The sequence below is a fragment of the Microtus pennsylvanicus genome, chromosome 3 (assembly GCF_037038515.1).
Source record: "Microtus pennsylvanicus isolate mMicPen1 chromosome 3, mMicPen1.hap1, whole genome shotgun sequence".
In the NCBI taxonomy this organism is placed as follows: domain Eukaryota; kingdom Metazoa; phylum Chordata; class Mammalia; order Rodentia; family Cricetidae; genus Microtus; species Microtus pennsylvanicus.
Window position 1 is genome coordinate 143,147,894 of NC_134581.1, and position 21,613 is coordinate 143,169,506.

Sequence of the window (21,613 nt, forward strand, 5' to 3'; positions counted from 1 at the left end):
ATAGGTGTGGGGGCACACATGTACTACAGTGATTATTAATAGGTGTGGGGGCACACGTGTACTACAGTGATTATTAGGTGTGGGGGCACACGTGTACTACAGTGATTATTAATAGGTGTGGGGCACACATGTACTACAGTGATTATTAGGTGTGGGGGCACACATGTACTACAGTGATTATTAATAGGTGTGGGGGCACACGTGTACTACAGTGATTATTAGGTGTGGGGCACACATGTACTACAGTGATTATTAATAGGTGTGGGGGCACACGTGTACTACAGTGATTATTAATTGGTGTGGGGGCACACGTGTACTACAGTGATTATTAATAGGTGTGGGGCACACGTGTACTACAGTGATTATTAATAGGTGTGGGGCACACGTGTACTACAGTGATTATTAATAGGTGTGGGGGCACACGTGTACTACAGTGATTATTAATAGGTGTGGGGCACACGTGTACTACAGTGATTATTAATAGGTGTGGGGCCACACATGTACTACAGTGATTATTAATAGGTGTGGGAGCACACATGTACTACATTGATTATTAATAGGTGTGGGGGCACACGTGTACTACAGTGATTATTAGGTGTGGGGGCACACGTGTACTACAGTGATTATTAATAGGTTTGGGGCACACATGTACTACAGTGATTATTAATAGGTGTGGGAGCACACATGTACTACAGTGATTATTAATATGTGTGGGGGCACACGTGTACTACAGTGATTATTAGGTGTGGGGGCACACGTGTACTACAGTGATTATTAATAGGTGTGGGGGCACACATGTACTACAGTGATTATTAGGTGTGGGGGCACACATGTACTACAGTGATTATTAATAGGTGTGGGAGCACACATGTACTACAGTGATTATTAATAGGTTGGGGGCACACATGTACTACAGTGATTATTAGGTGTGGGGGGCACACATGTACTACCGTGAGGAGCGTGGAAGTCAGTGGACAACTGGGTCAGGTCTCAAGTTCCCACACGGATCCCAAGACTGGACTTGTCATCAGGCTTGGTGGCAAGTGCGTCTACCAGTTGAGTCATCTCCTCAGCCCCTCCTGTGTGTTCGTTATCACTAGACCTTGCATCAGAGTGTTGCAGCTACTAACCAGCTACCCCGAAATGTCCTCTTCGAACTTCCTCTGTTTTCTGAGCTCTGCCTACTGATGCTCTTGAGTACCCCAAATGCCCTCCCACTCTGCCAGGCACATTTTTAGCTCCTCATCAATACCCCTGTCTTCCTTTCACCCTCAAATGCTTTCAAAACTCCCTTCCACCCAACAGCCCAAATCATCCCTCTAATTTCTGGATATGATCACACCACTCCGATGCTCAGAATTCTTCAGTGACTCCCCACTGTTTCCAGGATAAAATCCGGACCCCTGTGGCGGGGTCACAAATTCGCTCACATCACACTCAGTTGTGCGGCCATATGTCTCCTCTCTTTCCTATCACTGATCTGATCTTCCTCACAATACCCCCACCCTGCTGGGTAACAGGGAGGAAACTAAAATTAATCCATTCTGACAAACTCCACGGGGTCTGTAGTTTATTTTAGACAGCCTCTAACACAGTAGCTTTAGATGATTCAGCCCTCCAGATTACTTCCCCTTCTCCTCTTCAAATCGTACCCAGGTTTCCAGCGGGCTTCTTGGAAGGAGGGACCCTGCCCCTCAGCCACCTGGTCCTGGGGGTTATGTCAGCCGGCATTTGCTCTTGCAGTTGGTGTGGTACTAATGAGAAATCTGAGAAATAGCTATTATTATAACCATCTTGTAGAGAAGAAAGCCCTTGTTAGGAGAGTCAAGAAATTTGCCCAACGTCACAAAGTTAGAAAGTGGAGCTGTGAACCAACACCACCACGACTCCAGTAGACATTTTGCTGTGAGTGTAGTATTCCACAGAGAACTTAAGGCCGAGTATGCGGCAGTGAGAGTCGCCATGATAAAACTGATCGTCGGTGGACAATATGTAAGTGAGGCAAGAGGGCTCAGACAAGAACACTTAGGAATCACTGGAGGGCTCGGAATGTAGCTCAGTGGCATGCATGAGTCCAAAACCCTTGTGAGGGTCAGGAAGAGGAAGGCCTGCTTGACCGCTCCTGTCCAAACTGCTTTCGTCTCAGGAGAGCTATCAGGACGAAGAGGCAGGCATCCACCAAGCGCGGATCTAGTTCAACTAGAGCTGAGCCATTCTTCAGGTGTCTCTCCAGCAAGCAAAGCACAAGCTCCTGACCAACACTGGGTGAGAAATCAGTAAAACGCAACAAAGGTCTAGTGTTGCCAGAGATCACACTGTTCTTAGGACAAGGGGCAATCTATAGGAGATGATGCGGAGTGGGCGCGGGCGGTGTAGGAAGATAAGGGGGGGAGGAGGGTCAGGTGTGGAGACGCTTGGACTTTTTCCAGATAACAGGGACAGACTTCTCCCAGATATGGAGGGGTGGACGTCTGGGGTGCATTCCAGGTGTGGAAGGTGCAAGAAATCCCAGCAAAAAGGTGAGCCTGGCCCTCCACCCTCAAGGGATGGATCAAAACAAAGTGGCCCCTTCATCCCCCCCCCCTCCACCACCACCACCACTCTCGCCACCCCCCTCCGCCCCTCCCTCCTTTTCTCCTGCACCAGGACAGTCGTGTCCCACCCCAGAGCACAACCAATGGTGCGGGAACTTGGCCCGACCAGCCAATTGAACGGCGGCAGCGGCACAGCGATGGCCCCGCCCCCGAGGGCCGCAGGCCGCTGGCCACTCACGAGGCGGGGCTCTTCGCTGTTTTTGCTGCCCGCCGAGCTCCGCCGAGCTCAGCCGACTCCCTCCCGCCGTAGCCGAGCCCAATCGAACCCAGCCGAACTCAGCCGAGCCCAGCCGAACTCCTCGACGCTCCAGCCGCCGCCGCCCGAGCGCCGCCGAGCGAGCGAGCTAGCGGCCCCGGCCGCGGAGGAGGCGCCGCCCCAGGGGGAGGAGGTGCCCGCTCTCCGCAGACCGCCCGCGGCAGAGGCCGGCCCGGTCGCGCCCCGGCGGGAGCGGCCGGCGGAGGCTGCGCGGCCCAGGGGGAGGGCCCGGGGAGTGGACGTCGCCCCTGCCCGCCTCCCACCGTCCCCCCCCCCCCGCCCGCAGGCTTTCGAGCCTCAGTCGGCGCTGAGCATCCCGCTGCCCCGGACCCTCCCGCGGGCGCGCACCGGGCTTAACTCAGGTAAGGGAGGGGGGGTGCTCCCCCACGGGCAGGGGGTCGAGATACAGAGATCCTGAACGGAGATGAAGAGACAGTGACCCACACGGAGACAAGAGACATAGCTTGGAGGAGAGATAGACAAAGACAGAGACACATGCGAGACGCACAGAACCACAGATGCCGACCCCATGGAGAAAGGGCAGAGGGCAGAGGGGCATAGAGTCGTGAAAAGAGAGATTCACAGAGACAGACTGGTGAAGAAATGAGACACACATGAAACACTCAAAACACTCTGAGATAGGGACACAGAGACAGACAGCCACACACCTTCACAGAGGTAGGTATGGAGGGACAAGGATGCAGATCCAGCAAGGGACAGAGAGGCAGGAAGGTGTAACGTTCAGACACACACACCTGACCCAGGGAGGCAAAGTTCCAGGGAAAGGCACACCTCGGCACACAGCCCTGGATATACAAGACCCACACATTCCTGCCAGGGCCTCCACAAAGTTCCATTCTGTGCGAGCTGGCACCTCTGCAGGTTTCCTGGACTGGCTTACTGCAGCCTTGGGAAAGAGAGGATGCCCTAGCCTCTACAATGATGGTCATAATCCTCTTCCTCCTGGGCCTTGGGCCACCTCAATCCCGCCCACCAACAGCATGTCTGAAAGCTAGAGGCTTGGTGGGCAGGGCTAGGCTATACCCACCAGTTCCGAAGAAAATGAGATAAAGGCTGCCTGCCTACTACTGTCTGCCCACTCTGGCCGTGCCACAGCACCAGGTGCTCGGAGCCAGGCCCGAGGATGGAGGTACTTGAGCCTGCTGGGACTCAGTGCCCTCTGCCTGAGAGGCCAGAGGTGGGAGAGGGGAGCTGTCCCCTTAGGCTTCTGCCCACTTCTTCCTCCTCACCTCCCTCTACTTTCCTCTGTACTTCCCCAGGCTCTGGACTGCATGTGGGCATCTCCACTGCCCAGGAATCATTGTGTGTGGACAGGACAGCCTCCTTGGAACATCGGCCATACCAGAGTTGTGCCTCGGCATGGGCCTTGCCGTTGAGGCAGCTCTGCAAACTGCGCTGGCCTGAGGGTGCTGCCTGTCATGGGGGCAGCCATCTCCCAGGGGGCCCTCATCGCCATCGTCTGCAACGGCCTTGTAGGCTTCTTGCTGCTACTGCTTTGGGTCATTCTCTGCTGGGCCTGCCACTCTCGTTCTACTGACGTCGATTCTCTCTCAGAATCCAGTCCCAACTCCAGCCCTGGCCCCTGTCCTGAGAAGGCACCACCCCCCCAGAAGCCTAGCCATGAAGGCAGCTACCTGCTGCAGCCCTGAAGGCACCTGGCCTACCCTGGAGTCCTGGACCTGAGTGTACCAGAGTCAGAGTGTGGCGTCTGATCCAGTTCAGCCAGTCTGGGGTCCGGAATTTAGAGTCCAGTCTATTTGAAGCTGGACCCAGCAGCCTAGACTGTAGCCAGCCTGACTCAGAAAGCCCTGAGTAGCCCTTCAGAGACAGACCTGGAGTGGGGGGTTAGGAGTTGGTGCTAGGGTCAGGGCCATCTGGACTCTGCTCCATCCCAAGGGCCAAGGGCTGTTTACCTCCCTAAGCTCAGGGCCTCTGGGCTCTCTAGGTTGGGGAAGCAAACTGGAACCCATGGCAATAATGGGAGGGTGTCCGGGCTGGGCCCCTTCTCTGGTCCTCCCACTGTTTGTTGGATAATAAATGGAACTATGGCTTACTCTGAGACTTCTCCTCTTCTTGGGGGCTGTGTGATAGAAAAAAATCAAAGGGACGAGGTGAGTTTTCAAACAGGTTTATTTGTGTAAAGGGAGTGCAATGGAGGTTGAGGGTCAAGTCATGGGAAAAGGTGCTGTGATCTTAAGAAGATGACCAAGGAAAGCAAATACTGGGACTTGATCAAAGTGAGGTACTTAAGCATCCCTAGTGCTTAGGCACCCTGGTACCCAGGCAAAGGGCTGGACATATTGGATTCAAAAAGCAGGGCAGGGCCTGGGGCCAGTCTCTCAGGCTTTTGTTTTTACTTCCCTCACAAGGTTTAGCAGTTTGTCCAGTTTTGCGATCTCCACAGCTGGTCCCTTCTGCACCTCCTGCCCCTTCTTTTCCTGGGGAGAGGGAGATAACAGTGGGGATGGTGAAGGACCAGCTGCCTCTTCTTAGGTGCCACCCTGGCTCCTCTGCCCTGCCTGCCCTAGCTATTCCCTGACCCTCCCCTGCCCAGTAAATATTGGGTTCCTGGTGCTGGCATTCAGCCCTTCCCCTGCTCAGGTCAGGTGACTGGGAGCCTCATCGGAGGGCCTGGGAGGAGGATTCCAACTCTAGCTCTGAGGCTCAGCCGGGGCTCCATGCCGGCAGGAGTAGGAAACGGCATTTTTATCCCTAGATTCTCAGAAGTCGGCCAGGGAGAGCTGCAGGCTCCGGGGAGAGCTTTTCGTTAGGACCACCCAGGCTCAGCCCTGCAAAGAGGAAATAGATGCTTGCTGCAGGAGAGGGAGGCAAGGACTAGGCCACAGGTGTCCTCATCGGCTCGAGAAGGGGTGCCACTCGAAGCTAGACCTGATGTGTCACGTACCCAGGGTTGGGGAAAGCACCAGGAGCCGCACGGGAGCAGACAATTTTCCATGCAACTCCATGCGGTGGGGACTGTCTCTCAGGTCCCGAGTATCTGACCCTTGGTCCCACCTGCAAGCTTTCTAGTGCCTCCACTTCTAAGTTGGGCCCTGAGAAAATGGAGTTTGGGCACAGGTATGTTTGGCCCACAGGCTTAAAAATTCTGTAGCAGGCCACATCGGTCACATTCTCCCTGCTGTCCAGACAGTGGGATGTGGACTGTGCCCAGACAGTCTGGGCAGCTGTCTTCCCTCCTGCCTTCCCTTTTTCTCTGCCACCTGTGCCCACTGTTTCCTGGCACCTGCCCAGCCACACCTGCTGGGGCTGTAAGGTCAAGGGAGCCTGAGAGCCAGTGGGCTCCTTCCTGGCCCCATCTAGCTGCAGCTACTCTGCAGAGCTCCAGTTTCCTCTGGCCTTGACCGCCACACCTGCTCCCAGGTCTGTTCCCGCAGCCCCTGGCGTACAGTCTGGTGTGGCTCACTGATCCGCTTGGGGGAGGCACAGGATGGTTGTCTTTTCTATCTTCCCATTCTCTCTCCATAATTAAACTGTTTCTCAGTCTTACTGCATCCTTTGGTATTTAAGGAACCTGATTTTTAGTTCCATTGCTGTCATTAGTCCCCCAAGATCGGACAAGTTCCTTCCTGAGCCTCACTTTCCCAACCATACAGGAGGAAACGAAAGGCAGCTCTTGACCTATGATGGCAAGGGCAGGAGGGATGCCCAGGGGACTTCCTTTTGTATGAATCACTTGAGTGCTGACAGGGTCACCTCACAGGAACTTCTAATCCTCCCAAGTGCTAGCCCCCGCTGTCCTTGCTCAGATCCTGGGTGATTTAGGTTTCCTGAGTCAGAGTTTCACTCCCTCAGTCATAACTGACCCCTGCTTTGTGAGGAGATGGAACTATGATAAATCTTGCTCCCCAGGATCAACTGGGTAGCATTCCTTAATATCTACCATGCTCACGGTGTCAGGGCTGTGCCCCTCTCCTAAAGGGTGGCCATCATCCTCCCAGGGGGCTGTCCAGCTCTGCCATCTTAAGCCTGCCCCTCATTAAATTAAGAACAGATTTTATCTGTTCCACAAACATTGCTGCCTCCTTTCTCCCTCTGGAGGCCAAGGAGTTGGGCTCAGCAAAGAGATTTAGACCATGCCTGACTTCCCCCAACCCCCAGAGCCCACCGCAGCCTGCGGGCCACAGCTGCAGGCGCTTAGCAGCCTTCTGAGTATTTATAGCCAAGTCCACCCCCTCCCCCAGCTGGCTACAATTACGGGCGTCCATACTTCCAGCCCATGCCTCCCTGGCCATGGTGGGGAATAGTCTATGCCAGTATCCAAAGGATGGTGCACAGTGCCTGGCTGGGTAGGAACACTTGGGGAAGAAGACAGTAGCTGAACAAGACAGCCCCAGACCCTGCCCCAAACTGCAGTATATGCCTCAGATTATACCCTGGAGGTTCAATGGTCAGGGCTACTTGGCCGACCCTGACCCTGGCCCAAAGCTGGGCAGAGAGCAAAGAGTCATTTCTGCTTTCACATACAAATGGGTTCTGTTTTATTTTTTTGTTGGGTCCCAAGGCTCTGGATTCTAAGGCCTGCACTGTGAGGCCTGAGCCTTAAATCTGAATTTGGGCTCAGGTATAGATTTGAAGTCATTGCTCTGGGCTTTGTGTCATACATTTGGGGTCCTTGGGCTGGGTCTTCTCATCATTAAAGACCCAAGAAACAGAATCCAGAACTCAGAAGGAGGCCTGCATCGCTGCTGACCTAGTTACCCTGCTCCTGGCTCATTTCCTCCTTCCCTGGGTAGACTCCTGGCTCCCAGTTCAGGGATCACTGGAGCTGAAACTCTAAGCCCAGCAATGATGCTTCAGCTAAGCCTTGAGTCCCTCTCCTGGTGACCTGTCATACCCACAACATCCTGCACTTCCAATAAGCCAATGATGCCTGCCTCCCCCATGTTCCAAGCCCACTTGCCCCTTGGAAATCACCCCCTCCCAACCCTCCAGGAAATTCACACGCAGCAGGTCAAACTGATTTCTTACTTCACAAAACCTTTCCCCAGCCTCTCCATTCAAGCAGTGGCACTATCCTTACCTTGAAGCCTTCGTTCCAGAAACTTGGGGTGGCCTCTGATCCTCCCTATCACCCCCTATCTCTTGATGGCAGCCAGACTCCCAGAGCCCATACCTTCGGCATCTTTCGCAAGTTAGGAGAGAGCTTGAGACAGGTGATGTGCCCACGGTCATCACCCACGATTATGATGGGGTGGATGGGATTGAACTGCACGTGGGTGATCTTGTTCTTCTTCTTGGCCACCACGGGCTGGTTGCAGATGGCCTCGTACTTGTTGACAGCTAAGTCAAACACATGGGCCTGCAGAGAGGTTAGTGTCACCAGTCACGTAAAGGAGGTCCTGGTCTCCCACCTTGGGCTTTCTGGGAACCCCACAGCAGGCTGAGTTGGAGACAGCGGTGGGGTGGGGGTGGGGCTTCATGTCAGTTACCTTTCTTCCCATGATGAGGGAGCGAGGATGAAAAAGATTAGAAACCTTAAGTCTATGCAGACTAAATATTAATAGCAGCTATGGGGGGGCAGGTGGCATGAAAGCAGAGGGGAGGCTGTTAGAGGGGACAAAGGGAGCAGGTAAGGGGGAGTCAGAGGGATGGAGAGGACAGTGAGGGAAGAAGATGGGACAAACTATAATGTCATGTATGTATAAAAATACCACAAAGAAACCCGAAGCTTTGTAAAACGAACCAGTAATGGCAGCTACCATTTATCCAGTCTAATAAACTTACCATGTTTCAGGCTCTGGGCAGGAGTGTTCCAAGGTTGGATCATCTAATTATACCCCTCACAACCATTCCATATGGCGGTTCTGTTACTATCCCGATTTTATAAATGAGGATTTGGAAGCTATTGGAGGCTAACTTGCTTGTAAGTGACAGAGCCCAGGGTTTATCCCAGCTAATAAATACGGAGTGCTCTGACTTTGATGCCTAAGTGCCCAGTAATGTTTGATATTATCTTTGGCTCACCGGGAGTCCGAATCGCTATCAGCCCCTGCTGTGACAGCTCACAGTGCCCCTGCTTCTGCTCTTGCCCAGCTACAGTCTGTGCTCCATGCAGTACCCTGACTTCCCTTTAAAACAATTTCTCCCAGTCTCCCTGGAGCCTCAGTGTGCACAGCTTCCCCGCCTCATCTTCAGAATGCTGCTCCTATGGGGAGGGCATGGTGACACACGCCTTTAATCCCAGCACTCAGGAGGCAGAGACAGGTGGACCTCTGTGAGTTGGAGGTCAGCCTGGTCTACATAAGAGGACAGGCAGAACTACATAATAGAGAGACGCCGCCTCCAAATAAATAAAGGTTCAAGACTAGTACTTGCCATTCAGCTTCCAGTATGAGTTTCGCCTCACCAAAGAAGCCTTTTCTAAGAAACTACCTGGCTCCCACTGCCACCCCAGGGCCCTACTCTATAGCTGGCCTGCTGGCACTTACTACGTCATGCAGACCGGCTTCAAACTTTTGATCTCTGGCTTCTACTTTCTGCATGCTGGAATTATAGGCAGAGGCATGAAGTACCAAGCCTGGCTTTCTCTGTTCGATATAACAGCTTTATTGAAATAATAATTCATATTCTATAAGTCTCATCCATTTAACCTACCTAAAGTATATGCTTCTTGGTTTTAGGCATACCCACTTATCAAGCCATTATCATAAGCAATTTTAGAGTGTGTTCTTCACCCACAAGGCAAACTTTGTACTCATTAACTCCCCATTTTTCTCAACCCCTCTGAGGCAAACACAAATCCACTCTGCATCTCTAGAGACCCATCTCTTGAGATGAGGCATACAGGGCAAATCTATTTTGGACATACCATGTATTTGTTCTTTTGTGTCTGGCCTGTTTGACTTAGCGTAAGCTTTTCATGCCCATCTATGTTATCATATGTTCCTTGTCTGCTGAATACGATCCTTTTGCATAGACATTGCCTTGCTTGCTATTCATGACTTGATGGACACTGGCTTCTTTCGTTGTTTGGCCATTATGAATAACGCTGATATAAACATTTGCATCCATGCACCACTCTCTTTTGGTCCTCGGCTCTAACACGGTGAGAACATGGTGCCTGTTTTCGGTCTTCCTCTTTACTATAACGTGAGCTCATAAAAGCGGGTGCCTGAACTGTCAGATCCTAGCCTGGAACGGAGCATCGTGCTGGCCCTTAGTAACATGTTCATGGGCGCTGATTGACATGAGGGCGATACCTTAATTGCTAGATTCTTTCCTTGGGTGCAGGTGCTCGTCAGGTTCTGTCAAATTCCATAAAGAAAACAAGCCTGCACCTAAGAAGGTCCCCCACCAAGGTGGCTTCCGAGTGTCTGTCACACTCTACTCAAGCTCCTCAGACCAGCTTGGGCACTTCTGGAGATGAGGGTGGGGTTACTACCTTACAGACCAGCGACTGGCCCAGAGGTTAGGCATCATCTAACTCCCTCACGGGACCTCAAGGAAGACAACTTCTGGATGGCATCTCAGCTTTCCAGAGGGCTTGCTCCCCAAGGTCCTTCCTTAAGGCCCCCTGTGATGAAGGATTCCTCCACACCTCCCTGCATAGCCTGCCCTTTAAAATACACAGTTCTATGTCCCATGGTCCCCTACTGACCTGGGGTAGCATGTGGCAGGCTCTCTAGAGAGCCTGAGACACCTCTGGGTCTCCATGGTGGCTCTGCAGGGTGAGGAAGAACTACTCACCTTCCCATCAGTGGTGACCGCAGCAAACACAGTGGAAGAATATGGTGCCCAGGCCACGTCACCCACAGCTGAGTTCAGATCATAAATGAACATGGGGGTCCTGCAGTGGCAAAAAGGTCAAGCCCATAACTCAGAGGGTTCGTAGTGCCAGAGCTGAGGGGAGGCCCTGGGGCTGGGCAGGGCCGAGGCAGGCCTCTCACTTGATGGTGTGGTCCCAGATCTTCACTGTCCAGTCAGAGCTGCAGGACATAAAGACCTTGGTGTGGTATGGGTTCCATATCACAGCGTCCACTGCCATGTTGTGAGCATCATAGGTGTCCAAGAATTGGCTGGAGTAGGACTTAGAGCACTATGGAGGGTAGGGGATGGATGATTCAGGAAAGCTGGGCTCAACGGTGAGAGCAAAGCCAGCTGTAACCTTTTTCCCTAGGAGCCCTAGAGGATCAGCACCTGAGCCCGGCTGTCCATCATCCATCTGCATCACCTCCCAAACTCCCGAATTCCCAAAGCACTTAAGGACTGGGGTTCAGGCTGGGCATGGAGCCCTCCTGGAGGGTGAAGGCAGGTGACTGAGTAAGAAAGCGACTTTCCTCTCTGTTCAAGGCAAAATGGGTCTCACACCTTGGGCAAGGATGGGACACAGCCTAATCTTTTGTCCAGGCGAGCGCCTTGGTGGACACAGCCTTGGATTCCCCGCAGCTCAGACATCATCCATGCCACAGTGAGCATCACCCCACCTTGTACAGGCAAGAGCAGGTGTGGAGCCAGGAGCGGACTCAGATCCCCTGATTTCCCGTTCAGTGTTTGTCCTGGCCAGCAAGCCTCTCTCCCTCCCTCCAGGAGACACAGTGACTAGTCTTTCCTTCCCCTGCCTCTCTCTCTCTCTCTCTCTCTCTCTCTCTCTCTCTCTCTCTCTCTCTCTCTCTCTCTCTCTCTCTCTCTCTCGCAGCCACTGGGAGAAGTGGAGAGGGGGTGGGGACCTCTTTTGCATTCAGACCAACTCGGGCTGGGCCTCTGGGGCTCCCGGGAGGCTGTCTGTAATTAACATTCTGAGTCTCTGAGCCTAAGAAAAGCTCACAGCAAAGCTATTTCTGGACGATGGAGGTTCAGAGGGATGTTCACCTACTAACACTGAGACACGGCAGAACACCGGCTGTGAGGTTGTGTCCTGCTGGCAGCTCTGCCCCTCATACTCAGAGATGAATCTGTTTGATACCTGGCCTTCAAAGCCCAGCTGAGTTCAGATCTCCTCCAGGAAGTCTGCCCAGAATGTTCTAGCTCCCCCAAGCCCCTACTCTCATATCTGCCTCTTAGGAGAGAAGGGAAGAGATGGACTCAAGTTGCTCTCTAGATTCTCCATCACCTTTCCTGATTGTAGCCCCTCTTCCTGCCACCCGAGTGGACCAAGACAAGCATTGTTCAGCTGGTGAGAGGGCTCTGCAGGTAAAGTGCTTGCTGCTAAGCCCGATGACCTGAGTTCAACCCCAGGAAGACTACAAGCTGTCTGCTGACCTCCATCTATGTACGCGGCACGCATGTAGGTCACCACCAAATAAATAAATGTTAAAACAAACAAACAAAAAAGAGCTTGCAGGACAACTCAGTGGCTAAAAGTGCTTGCATTAAGCCTGAAGACTGGAGTTAGAGCCCCACCAACTCCACAGAATTATCCTGTGACCACCTATGCTCAGTGTGACATGAATGTGCACATACACATAACACACACACACACACACACAAATAAGTAACAATTAAAAACATTTAAAAAAGAAATGCCTTTTTCTCCCCCCCCAAAGGCTTCAGAGCAGTGAACACTAGATGGTGTCAGCACAAGATTTGTTGTGTTCTATACCCGCCCTAGGTCTGGAGGCCCCTGTGAGGAGCTGATGGGGCATGCTGCCTCACCTTGTAGATTTTCCCCTCCTCTGTGCCCACCAGGAACATGTAGTCGATCTCTTTGTGGAAGTCAAAGGCAGTGCCACAACCTTGGAAGAGTAGGGGACAGACTTAGCCTGGTTCACAGAGAGAACCTCCCACCCAGCTCAGTGTAGGACAGATAGAACTGGGCCGCTGTGAGGACTGGGCTCAGGCCAGGAAGGCAGAAACTGGACTGCGGGTTGCTTGCCCTAGGCCTTTAGGACTCTACAGACAAGAATGGGGGCCTGGGTAAACAAGGCAGGAATTGAGTTAAACAGGGTCAGGGTCATGGTAAACAGGGATGGGGGTCTGCAAACAGGGACATGGTCTGTGCAAACAGGGATGGAGTCTGCATAAACAGGGTAGGAATTGAGTAAACAGGGCCGGGATCTGGGTAAACAGGGCTTAGATCTGCTTAAGCGGGGATGGCTCTGCAGAGCAGCACCTGATCTGCATAAACGGGGGCGGGGTCTGCTCGCGGGAAAGGACCTGCCTGAATAGGGGTGTGTGCCGGGTGCTCAAGGGCTCCGCCCATGAGATTGGGCTCTTTGGGCTCCTTGGGCTCCTCCACTCTAGGCTCCAGTACAAATGAGGAGAGAGCGTTGGGAAAGTAAATGGCCACTGTCACCGATCCTGAGGTGCTGAGGGTCAGTGGTCTTGTCCTGCTGGAGGGGTGAGGGCTGGGGCTCCTACCTACAGTGTGCAGCTGCAGCCCCTCGGGGATTTCAGTAGTACTGCCCTCCACCTTCAGCTTGATGACATCTATATGAACCAGCTCGCTCTATAGTCAGAGAGGGATGGGGAGAGGTGAGGGGTGGGTTGGCTCAGGAGCTCTGCCATTAGCTCCTCCCACCTCCCCCTCCATGACCCTTTCTGGGAAACAGGCACCTTTACGAGGGTCCATGACACAATCCTGCCATCAGATGACACAGAGAAGAAGTTAAGGTTGTTGTCCATGTCGTCCTTCTGCCATTTGACCTGAAGCATCACAAGCCACAAGTTTTGGAATTCTGTTAGAGAGTTGAGTTAGGGCCCATTTTCCAGAACTGTATGATGAGACCTCTCAATCTCCGCAGTATCAGCCAGAGCTTTGCCTAAGATGCGCTCTGGGTAGTAGTGGTTTGAGCAGTATGGTTGTGGGAAGTCCTGGATCTTGGTTTAATCTCCCCACACAGCCATGGCCTGGAAAAGTCAGAGCCCCACAACTAGTGTTTCACTTATAAAATGGAAGTCATGATAACAAGTGAGAAGTAAAAATATCTTTTGTATGTAAAATCTTCAGAACATTGGATATAGTAAATGTTCAAAAACTACTAGCTAATGGGGCCAAACCTTCAGTTTCATGGTATCTGTGTGAATTGACTCCCAGCATTCAGAAGACAGGAAGATCATGAGTTCTAGACCAGCCTGGGATAAAGAGCAAGATCCTGTCTCAAAAACAAACAAAGTCTCTAGCTAGTTAGTATCCTCACTACCACCATCATCCTAGGAAGGAGGGCTGCAAACCAGGGCCTGTTCCCTGCTCCATGACTGAGGGAAGGAGTCGGTTCCCTCTTCTAGGCTTGACCTTTTCCTTGAGAGAGTCCCCTTTGTTCCCACCTTCAATCCGACACCAGCTCCTGCTCCCAGAATCTTGCTCCCAAATCCCAGATTTGAGCTGCATTTCTCCATCTGCAAATCCGGGTTAATTACCCTGCCCCACCCGTCTTCTCAGGGCTGGAAGCAAACATATGGGAAAGTGTTTTGGAGACAGAGCTGTTGTCTTATGAAGATGACACGCTTGAGGCTCAAGTTTCTACTGCCAGATGTGGAGGCTTGGCCAAGCCAAGTCCCAGAAAGCCGGGGTGGGGCTGGGTGCCCAGAGCTTTCCAGCCTCTGACTCCCTTCAGACCCCCCATGCTGGGACCCCTGTCCAGTCCCCTCCCTCTGTCACAAGCTGAGGTCCAGAGAGGGAGGCCAAGAACCTAGGCCTGTTGCCTGTAACTGCTGTTGCCTGCAACCGCAGCTGTCACCATGGCTGTTGGGGGGGGGGGGGTTGTCTTTCTCCATCCAGCCCCTAGGCCTGGTGAATCAGATTGGAGCTGCTGCAGGAGGCAAGGCTGAGTCCTGCCTGGGCCTGTCTGGGTAGCGGGTTCTTTTGTGCTTTCACTGGGAGGCTGTAAGGCACAATACGGATGGATCTTGAGACCACTTCCCCTTCTGTGCAAACATGGTCCCTTTAAAGGGGGGAGGGGACAACAGTGTCAAAGGCCAGGCTGTAAGAGGCGCAGGGGAGCTGCAAAGGGAAGTGTTTAATGAGCAGACGCTAGCACTCATGGAAATTGTATTTCACACCCCACTTAGCAGCCTCATACCCAGTGTGCATGTGTGTGGCTGCGCGTGCGTGTGTGTGAGCATGTGTGTGTCTGTGTGCATGTGCATGTGTGCACGTGTGTGTATGTGAGTGTGTGAGCGTGTGTGTGCATGTGTGTGAGCATGTGAGTGTGTGCGTGAGTATGTGTGTGCATGTGTGTCTTGTGCGCGTGTGCACGTGTGTGTATGCATGTATATGTGTGCCTTGTGCACGTGTGTGTATGTGAGTGTGTGTGCACGTGTGTGAGTGTGTGTGTCTGTGTGCGTGTGCATGTGTGCACGTGTGTGCGTATGCATGTGCATGTGTGCCTTGTGCACTTGTGCACGTGTATGTGTGTGTGCATGTGTGTGAGCGTGTGTGTGTGCATGTGTGTGAGCATGTGAGTGTGTGTGCCTGTGTGCATGTGAGTGTGTGCATGAGTATGCGTGTGCATGTGTGTCTTGTGCGCGTGTGCACGTGTGTGCGCGTTTGAGTGTGTGCATTGTGTGCCTGTGTGAACGTGCGTGTGAGTGTGTGTGTGTGTGCAGATCACACACATTTTCCTAGAGTGGAGGTGAGAGAGAAGGAATAAAGCTGAGAGGAAAGGGTTACCAACAGGGTCCAGAGGATCAGTGAGACCCCAGGGACCAGCATGGGAACACTGCCCTGAATTCTTCTTTTTCCCCTTACCTGATCACGACTGAGCATGGGACCAGCCTCTGCTCATACTTTCTTCCTGTTCCTTTTCTAGAACTGTACAGTACAGAGTGGTTGCTAGTTAAGGCTTCACAGTAGGGTTTGATCAGGACTCAGACACCCAGGGGCCGCCTGGGGAAGGAGCCTGTGCTATATAGGACAGACATGAGCACAGTCTGAAAACCCGGGCTCTGCAGCCTCCTGTGGCTTCCAAAGACAACAGGTCCGAATGCCCCAGACTGTTAACTGAAGTCCTTAACGAAGTCTCTCGTGTCCAGACACACGGCACAGTCCCTTTAAGGACCTGGTTCTTAGCTCTTGGGTATCTCATTCAACCAGCCTGGCTCTTAATAGCACACTTCCTGGAGTTTTCCCTCTGCCTTCTTTATTAACCTCTGGTCACACAAGTTCCTCTCTGTCGTTTCCCACATCTACTGATGCCCTATTGGGCACCCCAAACCCGAGCAATACAATTCTTCCCTTTCCGCATAGTTAAACAGCTCCTTCTATTGATGCCCCTGCCCCAACAGCTTCCAATCCTATGTCCGCATCTCCATCTCCACGAACTCTGCGCTCTTCCAGCCTTCAGACCCCATGCTGCAGCCAGAAAGCCTTTCCAAAGCACTGTGGTGACTGTTACATCTCCACCCGGTCCTCTGATGATCGGGTGTGATTGTCAAACTGTGCTCCTAGGATGTCTTAGGACCCCTGGGAAGTACCGTAGGAGGCAGCAGAAAATGACAACAGGGGACCCTTAAGTAAGCAAGGCCCTGGTTTTATCAGAGCCGGTCCGCTCTCATCTTTTTTTGATACACTGTACTTTTGTATTAACCTTACATTTGAAACTGCTGATCTGTGATGCCCAAGCTAAGCACACTCCCAGCTGGGTGCCTGCTGGGTGCAGACCGTCCCTCTTCCTGCGCATGCTCTGGTCCTGCGCATGCTCTGAATGACGCACTGTTTCCCAGTGGACTACTGTACTCGAAGCCCTTTATTATTGGTTCCTTTTGTCACAGTGATGTCCTTTCGATCCAGATCAGGAGTCAGGTGTGGTGGCCGACACCTTTGATCCCAGCATTCCAGAGGCAGAGGCAGAGGCAGAGGCAGAGGCAGAGGCAGAGGCAGAGGCAGAGGCAGAGGCAGAGGCAGGAGGATCTCTATAAGTTCAAGGACAAGTTGGTCTACACAGTGAGTTCCAAGACAGCCAGAACCACACAGAGAAACCCTGTCTCAAAAAATAAAATAAAAATCCAGATCAGAGGTTAGGTCCCCTAGAAAGATCTGCCTGGCCTCCTGCCTTTGGTGCCCACTGAGGACAGCATTCCCTCTGTTCCCTCTGTGCACGCTTACCGAGCACTGAGAAGTCTGCCCCGCCCTGGTCAGACTGCGGTTATCCAGAGATATCCAGTCCAAGAACTCCAGAGACCCTTAAGCATCCTCAGCAACCAAGGAGCAAACAGGGAAGAGTTAATGAATGGATGAATGATGGAGGCCGTGAGCGAAAAAGAAGGAAACAGGAAGTGGACAGATGAGTGACAAATGGGTCCACGTTACAGGCCGTGACTGTAGCCTGACCCTGGATTTTGCAAAGGTAGCTGCCCTGTTTTCCTGGCAGGACAGAGGAGAGCAGACCATCCTGTCTAGATAAACTGGGTGTTCTGGGACTACTCCCACACTGCTATTTGATTTAGAGAGCATGGCAGGATAGGAACAGACTGCTTGGTCTGGGTCAGTTCTGGCCTCAAACCCAGAGATCTCCCTGCCTCTGTCTCCCAGGTGCTGGGATTAACGGCGCCTCCCATAGACACCAGTTTTAAAAGAAAACTTTGGACTCCTGAGTCTCACCTTTGCCCCTCTCTGTCCCCTCTCACATCCAGCTCCTGGGCCAGATACCTGTCTTCCCCAGACCCTTGCTTGTGGTTGTCTCCTCCCCAAAGACCCTTGTTCATGGCTCCTAAGCCCACATGCTCTTCCCACCGGGTCCCAGTCTGACCTGCCATACGGGGTCCGTGTGCTTGCCCGACTTGGAGGTGCTGCGGAAGCAGGGCTGTGAATGAGGTTTCTTGAGGTTGTAAATGGCCACATTGCCATCATAGTAGCCCACGACCACCAGGTAGGGGTGGTCTACGTGCATGTCCAGACACATGATGCCACTCTCACTGCTGAAGATGTACTCCGGGAAGCTAGGGTTCTTCATGCTGTAGAGCAGCAGCATGCCCCGGCTCTGTTTCATGAAGTCATCTGCCCAGGGAAGATGAGACACTACAGATGAAGGTCGGTCCGTTCTACCAGGGGAGCCCCCAGGCGGGCGCCCCACCAGATGAGTAGGCCCGACCTGGCTGTGCCTATGAGAGAGATGGGATACCTCTGGCCTTCATTCTATGACTATGACATGGAAGTGTGAACTTGGCCCTGGTAAAGGTGACCGGGCCAATCACCAATAGTCACTCTCTAGTCTCTCTAGGGTACAGAACGGGGGTGCAAGCTCAGACTGTCGCTGTTTGAAGAATGTGAGTGGATTTGGGGAGGCAGAGTTCCCTCAGCAGGGGTTTGGATACCCAGGTTAGGGGCAAGCACATGTTCCTCACAAATCTCCAGTCAAGGATAGGAACAGCTTGAACTACTGTGCTATTGTCTAACCAGGCATGGTGATGTAGGCCTGTGATCCCATCACTTAGGGACTGGGGCAGGAGGAGTGCAGGTTCAAGGTCAGCCTGGGAAACTTAGTTCAGACCCTGCCTCAAAAATTAAAGAAGAAGAAAAAAGAAAGGACAAAGAAGGAGAAAGATGAGGGGGATATAGGAGAAATAGAGGATGGGGGAGGAAGAGCAAGGAGAGGGAGGAAGAAGGGGAGAGGAGAAAGGAAGGAAAAAGGAACAGGAGGAGGAGCACACAAAGCCCAGGCTTCAGTCTGCAGCTCAGCATGCAGGACAGAGCAACAAAGGCCTGCTGCTGTCTGCGGTCAGCCCATGGCAGTCACCTGGAAGCATTTCCTCATAATCTTACCACACAGCTCCCAAGAGCTCTAAGAGACCTCCAATATCTGGAAGTCTCCAGCCAAACAGGTCAAGGTCCAAAGGCCCACTCGGCTCAGATGCAGATCTTGGTAATCAGTGATGGAGCACTCAGAGGAGGTCCTCTTTCCTACCCGCCCTACATCCTCTCCTGCACATCATCTCCTGACTCTCCTGATAGGCAACTAGCACACAGACCCAGCCCTCGCATCCAGACCTCCCAGCCTTCCCAAGCTGAGGGAGCCAGAGCTGGGAAGGTAGAAGACAGTCCAGTATGGCTCTCCATCTTGCACCTCCTACCCCAGGCAGCCTTTGACCTTTGCACTCTCCCTGTCCCCAGGCTTTCTCCTCTAGCCTGACGACTACAGAGCCTGGCCATGAGCTGCTAAGTAGCCAGTCCTGAGGTGTACAGTGGTGTGGGAGAGATAGGAAATTGTTATCTTGCGGGCAACTTGAGGAGTTTGGGTTAGTCATGTCTTTCTGTCTTATTGCTAAGGCATCCCACATAGTCCCTGGGCTCACATGACCTCGGCTATTATCGTCTATATTCCAGGTGTTGCCACCCCAGAGATTCCGCAAAGGCCCGGCCTATGGAAAAGCCCACCTTCCTTTGCTGTTCTGAGGCTCTGCTCAGGAGCCCCCTCTGGACCCCTTGCAGGCCATGCATGCGAGGAGGAGCCACACTGACAGCGAAGGCTTCTAGGGTTCAGCCTGAGCCATGGAGGAGGTGGTACAGGAAGGAAAATGTTTCTGTCTTAGGAGAAGCAAACTTGGGTCCTCATGGTCTCCTTATAACAGACCCAGATCTTAGAACAACTGACGCCATGATGGAAGAGCCATGCAGGCCATAAAACTTAGCACATTGACAGCACCACCTGCCAAAATGAAAACAAAGACCTAATCCATCACAGTCCATACTGGGAAAGGCTCTAAATGTACTAACTTGCTTTTTGGCTTCTGTAGTCTCACTTCTGACTAACTGTTCCTGTTAACTGAAGAGTGTCAACCCAGGACATGGTTTTTGTGTTTAAAAGCTCCCCCTTTGTGCTTAAAAGGCTTGGTGCTACACTGGGCCCTGAGCACCCAATGGAGTCAAGCTAAGGAAGAGTTTCTATTGGCTTAAACCCATTTCTGAGCAGTCTTCTCTGGTAGATACCCCATAACACCTTGAAGCCACTGTCACAATAGGGGGTTGCCTTGAAGTTGGTGGGGAGAAGCTGGCAGTACCTCCCTTTGTGAGCTCCTAGGTGGTCCCCAAGGGTTATTCTCCAAGGGAAAAGATCTAGATCTGGCCAAGGCCATTGCTACTCTTGAAGGGCTAGGACTGTCACCCTTGCCCCTATGTCTATCAGACAGACCCTGAGCGCCTTCCTCTCCCTACCTCCCACTCCGTCACTCCTGGTTCACCCTGCAAGGTCTAAGACAGCTCATCGCTGGGCCCTCCAGCTGGCCACCAGCCAGAGGTGAGCCACTGGGGCTTCTGATTCCCATCTGTCCTCCATGCTAGCCAAGACTGGCAAAGGGTGTGACATGGACAGGTAAGAGGGAGAATGGGAGACTGGACAAACGGCAGGTGAGGCCAAGAGCAGCATACAGCCTGGCCCCTTGACAGGCCGTGGTGATGAGCTACTTTCTCTGAACAAACTCCTGGTGCCCCGGCTCCTGTAGACATGCACAGTGCTCATGACCTGTGAAGCCAGGAAAAGGGGAAAGGGAGCCCTGGGCTGCTCAGTAGCTGAATGGAAGGCAATTCTGCCCTGTTTCCTGAACCACTGCAACACGCAGGAATCGTGGCCTCCTAACTTTATACATGGAAAAACTGAGTCTCAGAGGGGAAAAATGGTCTACTTGCATGCATAATACCACATAATGCCACATGTCACATGGTATCCTTTTAGTAGTTGGGCTTACCTTTCTCTGTTAATCTGGTCTCTGAAGTGATTTTTAATTATTTATTTGCATGTGTGTGGCACTTACATGCATGGCAAGTGTGTGGAAGGCAGAGGACAACCTGTGACTTCTCTCCTTCTACTCTGGTTCCAGGGATCAAGCTTAGTTTGTCAGGCTAGGTGGCAAACACCTTTACCTGCTGGGCCATCCCTCCAGGCCTGGTAATTTGGTCTTTACATGGAAGAGGACAGAGGAAGGGGCAGAGACAGCTACAACAGTGGTGGTTCTTGGCAAAGCCAAAACAAATCTCCAGGTTCTCGATTAGACAACGTGTAAGGCACAGGGCAGACAAGCACAGTAAAGGGAATGGCTGCCCAGAGGGAAGCAGGTTTCATGAATAAGGTACACAAGGAGCAAGCAATCACACAGTGTGGTGGGCACAGGCATGCTGGGATTCAGTTGTGCTATCTCCTCCTGGCTTTAGACATCTCTGTTACTTGAAAGTAAAGGAGTCCTCCTTGCAGGGTGGTGGTGGCACATGTTTTTAATCCTAGCACTCAGAAGGCAGAGGCAGGGAGATCTCTGTAAGTTCAAGGCCAGCTTGGTCTACAGCAAGGGCTACACAGATAAACCCTGTCTCCAACCCCCTCCCCAAAAAAGGAGTCCTCCTTGATACAGAGCACAGTTCCTACTCCTGGTTAGAGTATGTGTTTTGTGAATTTTAGCTCAAGGATCCTTTTGTCAAAATCTATCAAGAAAGCTGAGAAAAACCTCATCTGACTGGGATTTCCTCTTGACTCTTGTACCGTGAACTTCTCATTCTTGACCCCAATGGCTCTCTGAGATCTCATGATTCCTCTTTACATGTATACCCAGTGTGACATCACAGCTCCAACCCCCAGCAACCCCATGATATCATCATCTTATCTAGAAACCATTAAGTCAACATTATTGCTCAAATCACCAGTGGTCCTCATATAGCATCATCATTACTAATGACTGGTGTCATCATTGCCAAATCATCCAAAATTCTTAGTATGATATCGCCAACCAGAACACCAGAAGCCTGATGATGTCACTGCTCAGCCACCCAATATTCCCAGTACACCACTAGCCAAGTTGCCAGCAGTCCAGGGTGACATTAGGATCATATAGTGCATCAGGTACCAATGAGAATGGAAGCCTT

The 21,613-nt window shown here is 52.3% G+C and overlaps 2 protein-coding genes across 4 annotated transcripts in view; one reads left to right on the forward strand and one right to left on the reverse strand.

The window, feature by feature from the left end:
- The first annotated feature begins 2,773 nt into the window (after positions 1–2,773).
- Enho (energy homeostasis associated) lies at positions 2,774–4,924 on the forward strand. 2 transcript variants are annotated; one of them, XM_075967435.1, is made up of 3 exons: positions 2,774–3,212; positions 3,733–4,000; positions 4,131–4,924. In XM_075967435.1, the coding sequence occupies exon 3, from the start codon at positions 4,290–4,292 to the stop codon at positions 4,518–4,520; it is 231 nt and encodes a 76-aa protein (XP_075823550.1). In that variant the 5' UTR covers positions 2,774–3,212; positions 3,733–4,000; positions 4,131–4,289; the 3' UTR covers positions 4,521–4,924. The 2 variants fall into 2 exon arrangements, with proteins under 2 accessions (XP_075823550.1, XP_075823549.1); XM_075967434.1 differs by lacking the exon at positions 3,733–4,000.
- Positions 4,925–4,983: 59 nt separating this feature from the next.
- Dnai1 (dynein axonemal intermediate chain 1) overlaps positions 4,984–21,613 on the reverse strand; it is a 68,557-nt gene continuing 51,927 nt past the window's right edge. Inside the window, exons 13-20 of one of the 2 annotated variants that reach the window (XM_075967459.1) lie at positions 17,517–17,764; positions 13,384–13,473; positions 13,189–13,276; positions 12,484–12,563; positions 10,779–10,927; positions 10,579–10,678; positions 8,006–8,191; positions 4,984–5,309 (exon numbers count right to left, since the gene is read on the reverse strand). In XM_075967459.1, coding sequence (XP_075823574.1) covers positions 5,211–5,309; positions 8,006–8,191; positions 10,579–10,678; positions 10,779–10,927; positions 12,484–12,563; positions 13,189–13,276; positions 13,384–13,473; positions 17,517–17,764 — 1,040 coding nt within the window. In that variant the 3' untranslated portion in view covers positions 4,984–5,210. Of the gene's footprint in view, positions 5,310–5,579; positions 5,661–8,005; positions 8,192–10,578; positions 10,679–10,778; positions 10,928–12,483; positions 12,564–13,188; positions 13,277–13,383; positions 13,474–17,516; positions 17,765–21,613 lie in introns of those variants that run through there. The other variant, XM_075967460.1, reaches the window with a different exon arrangement.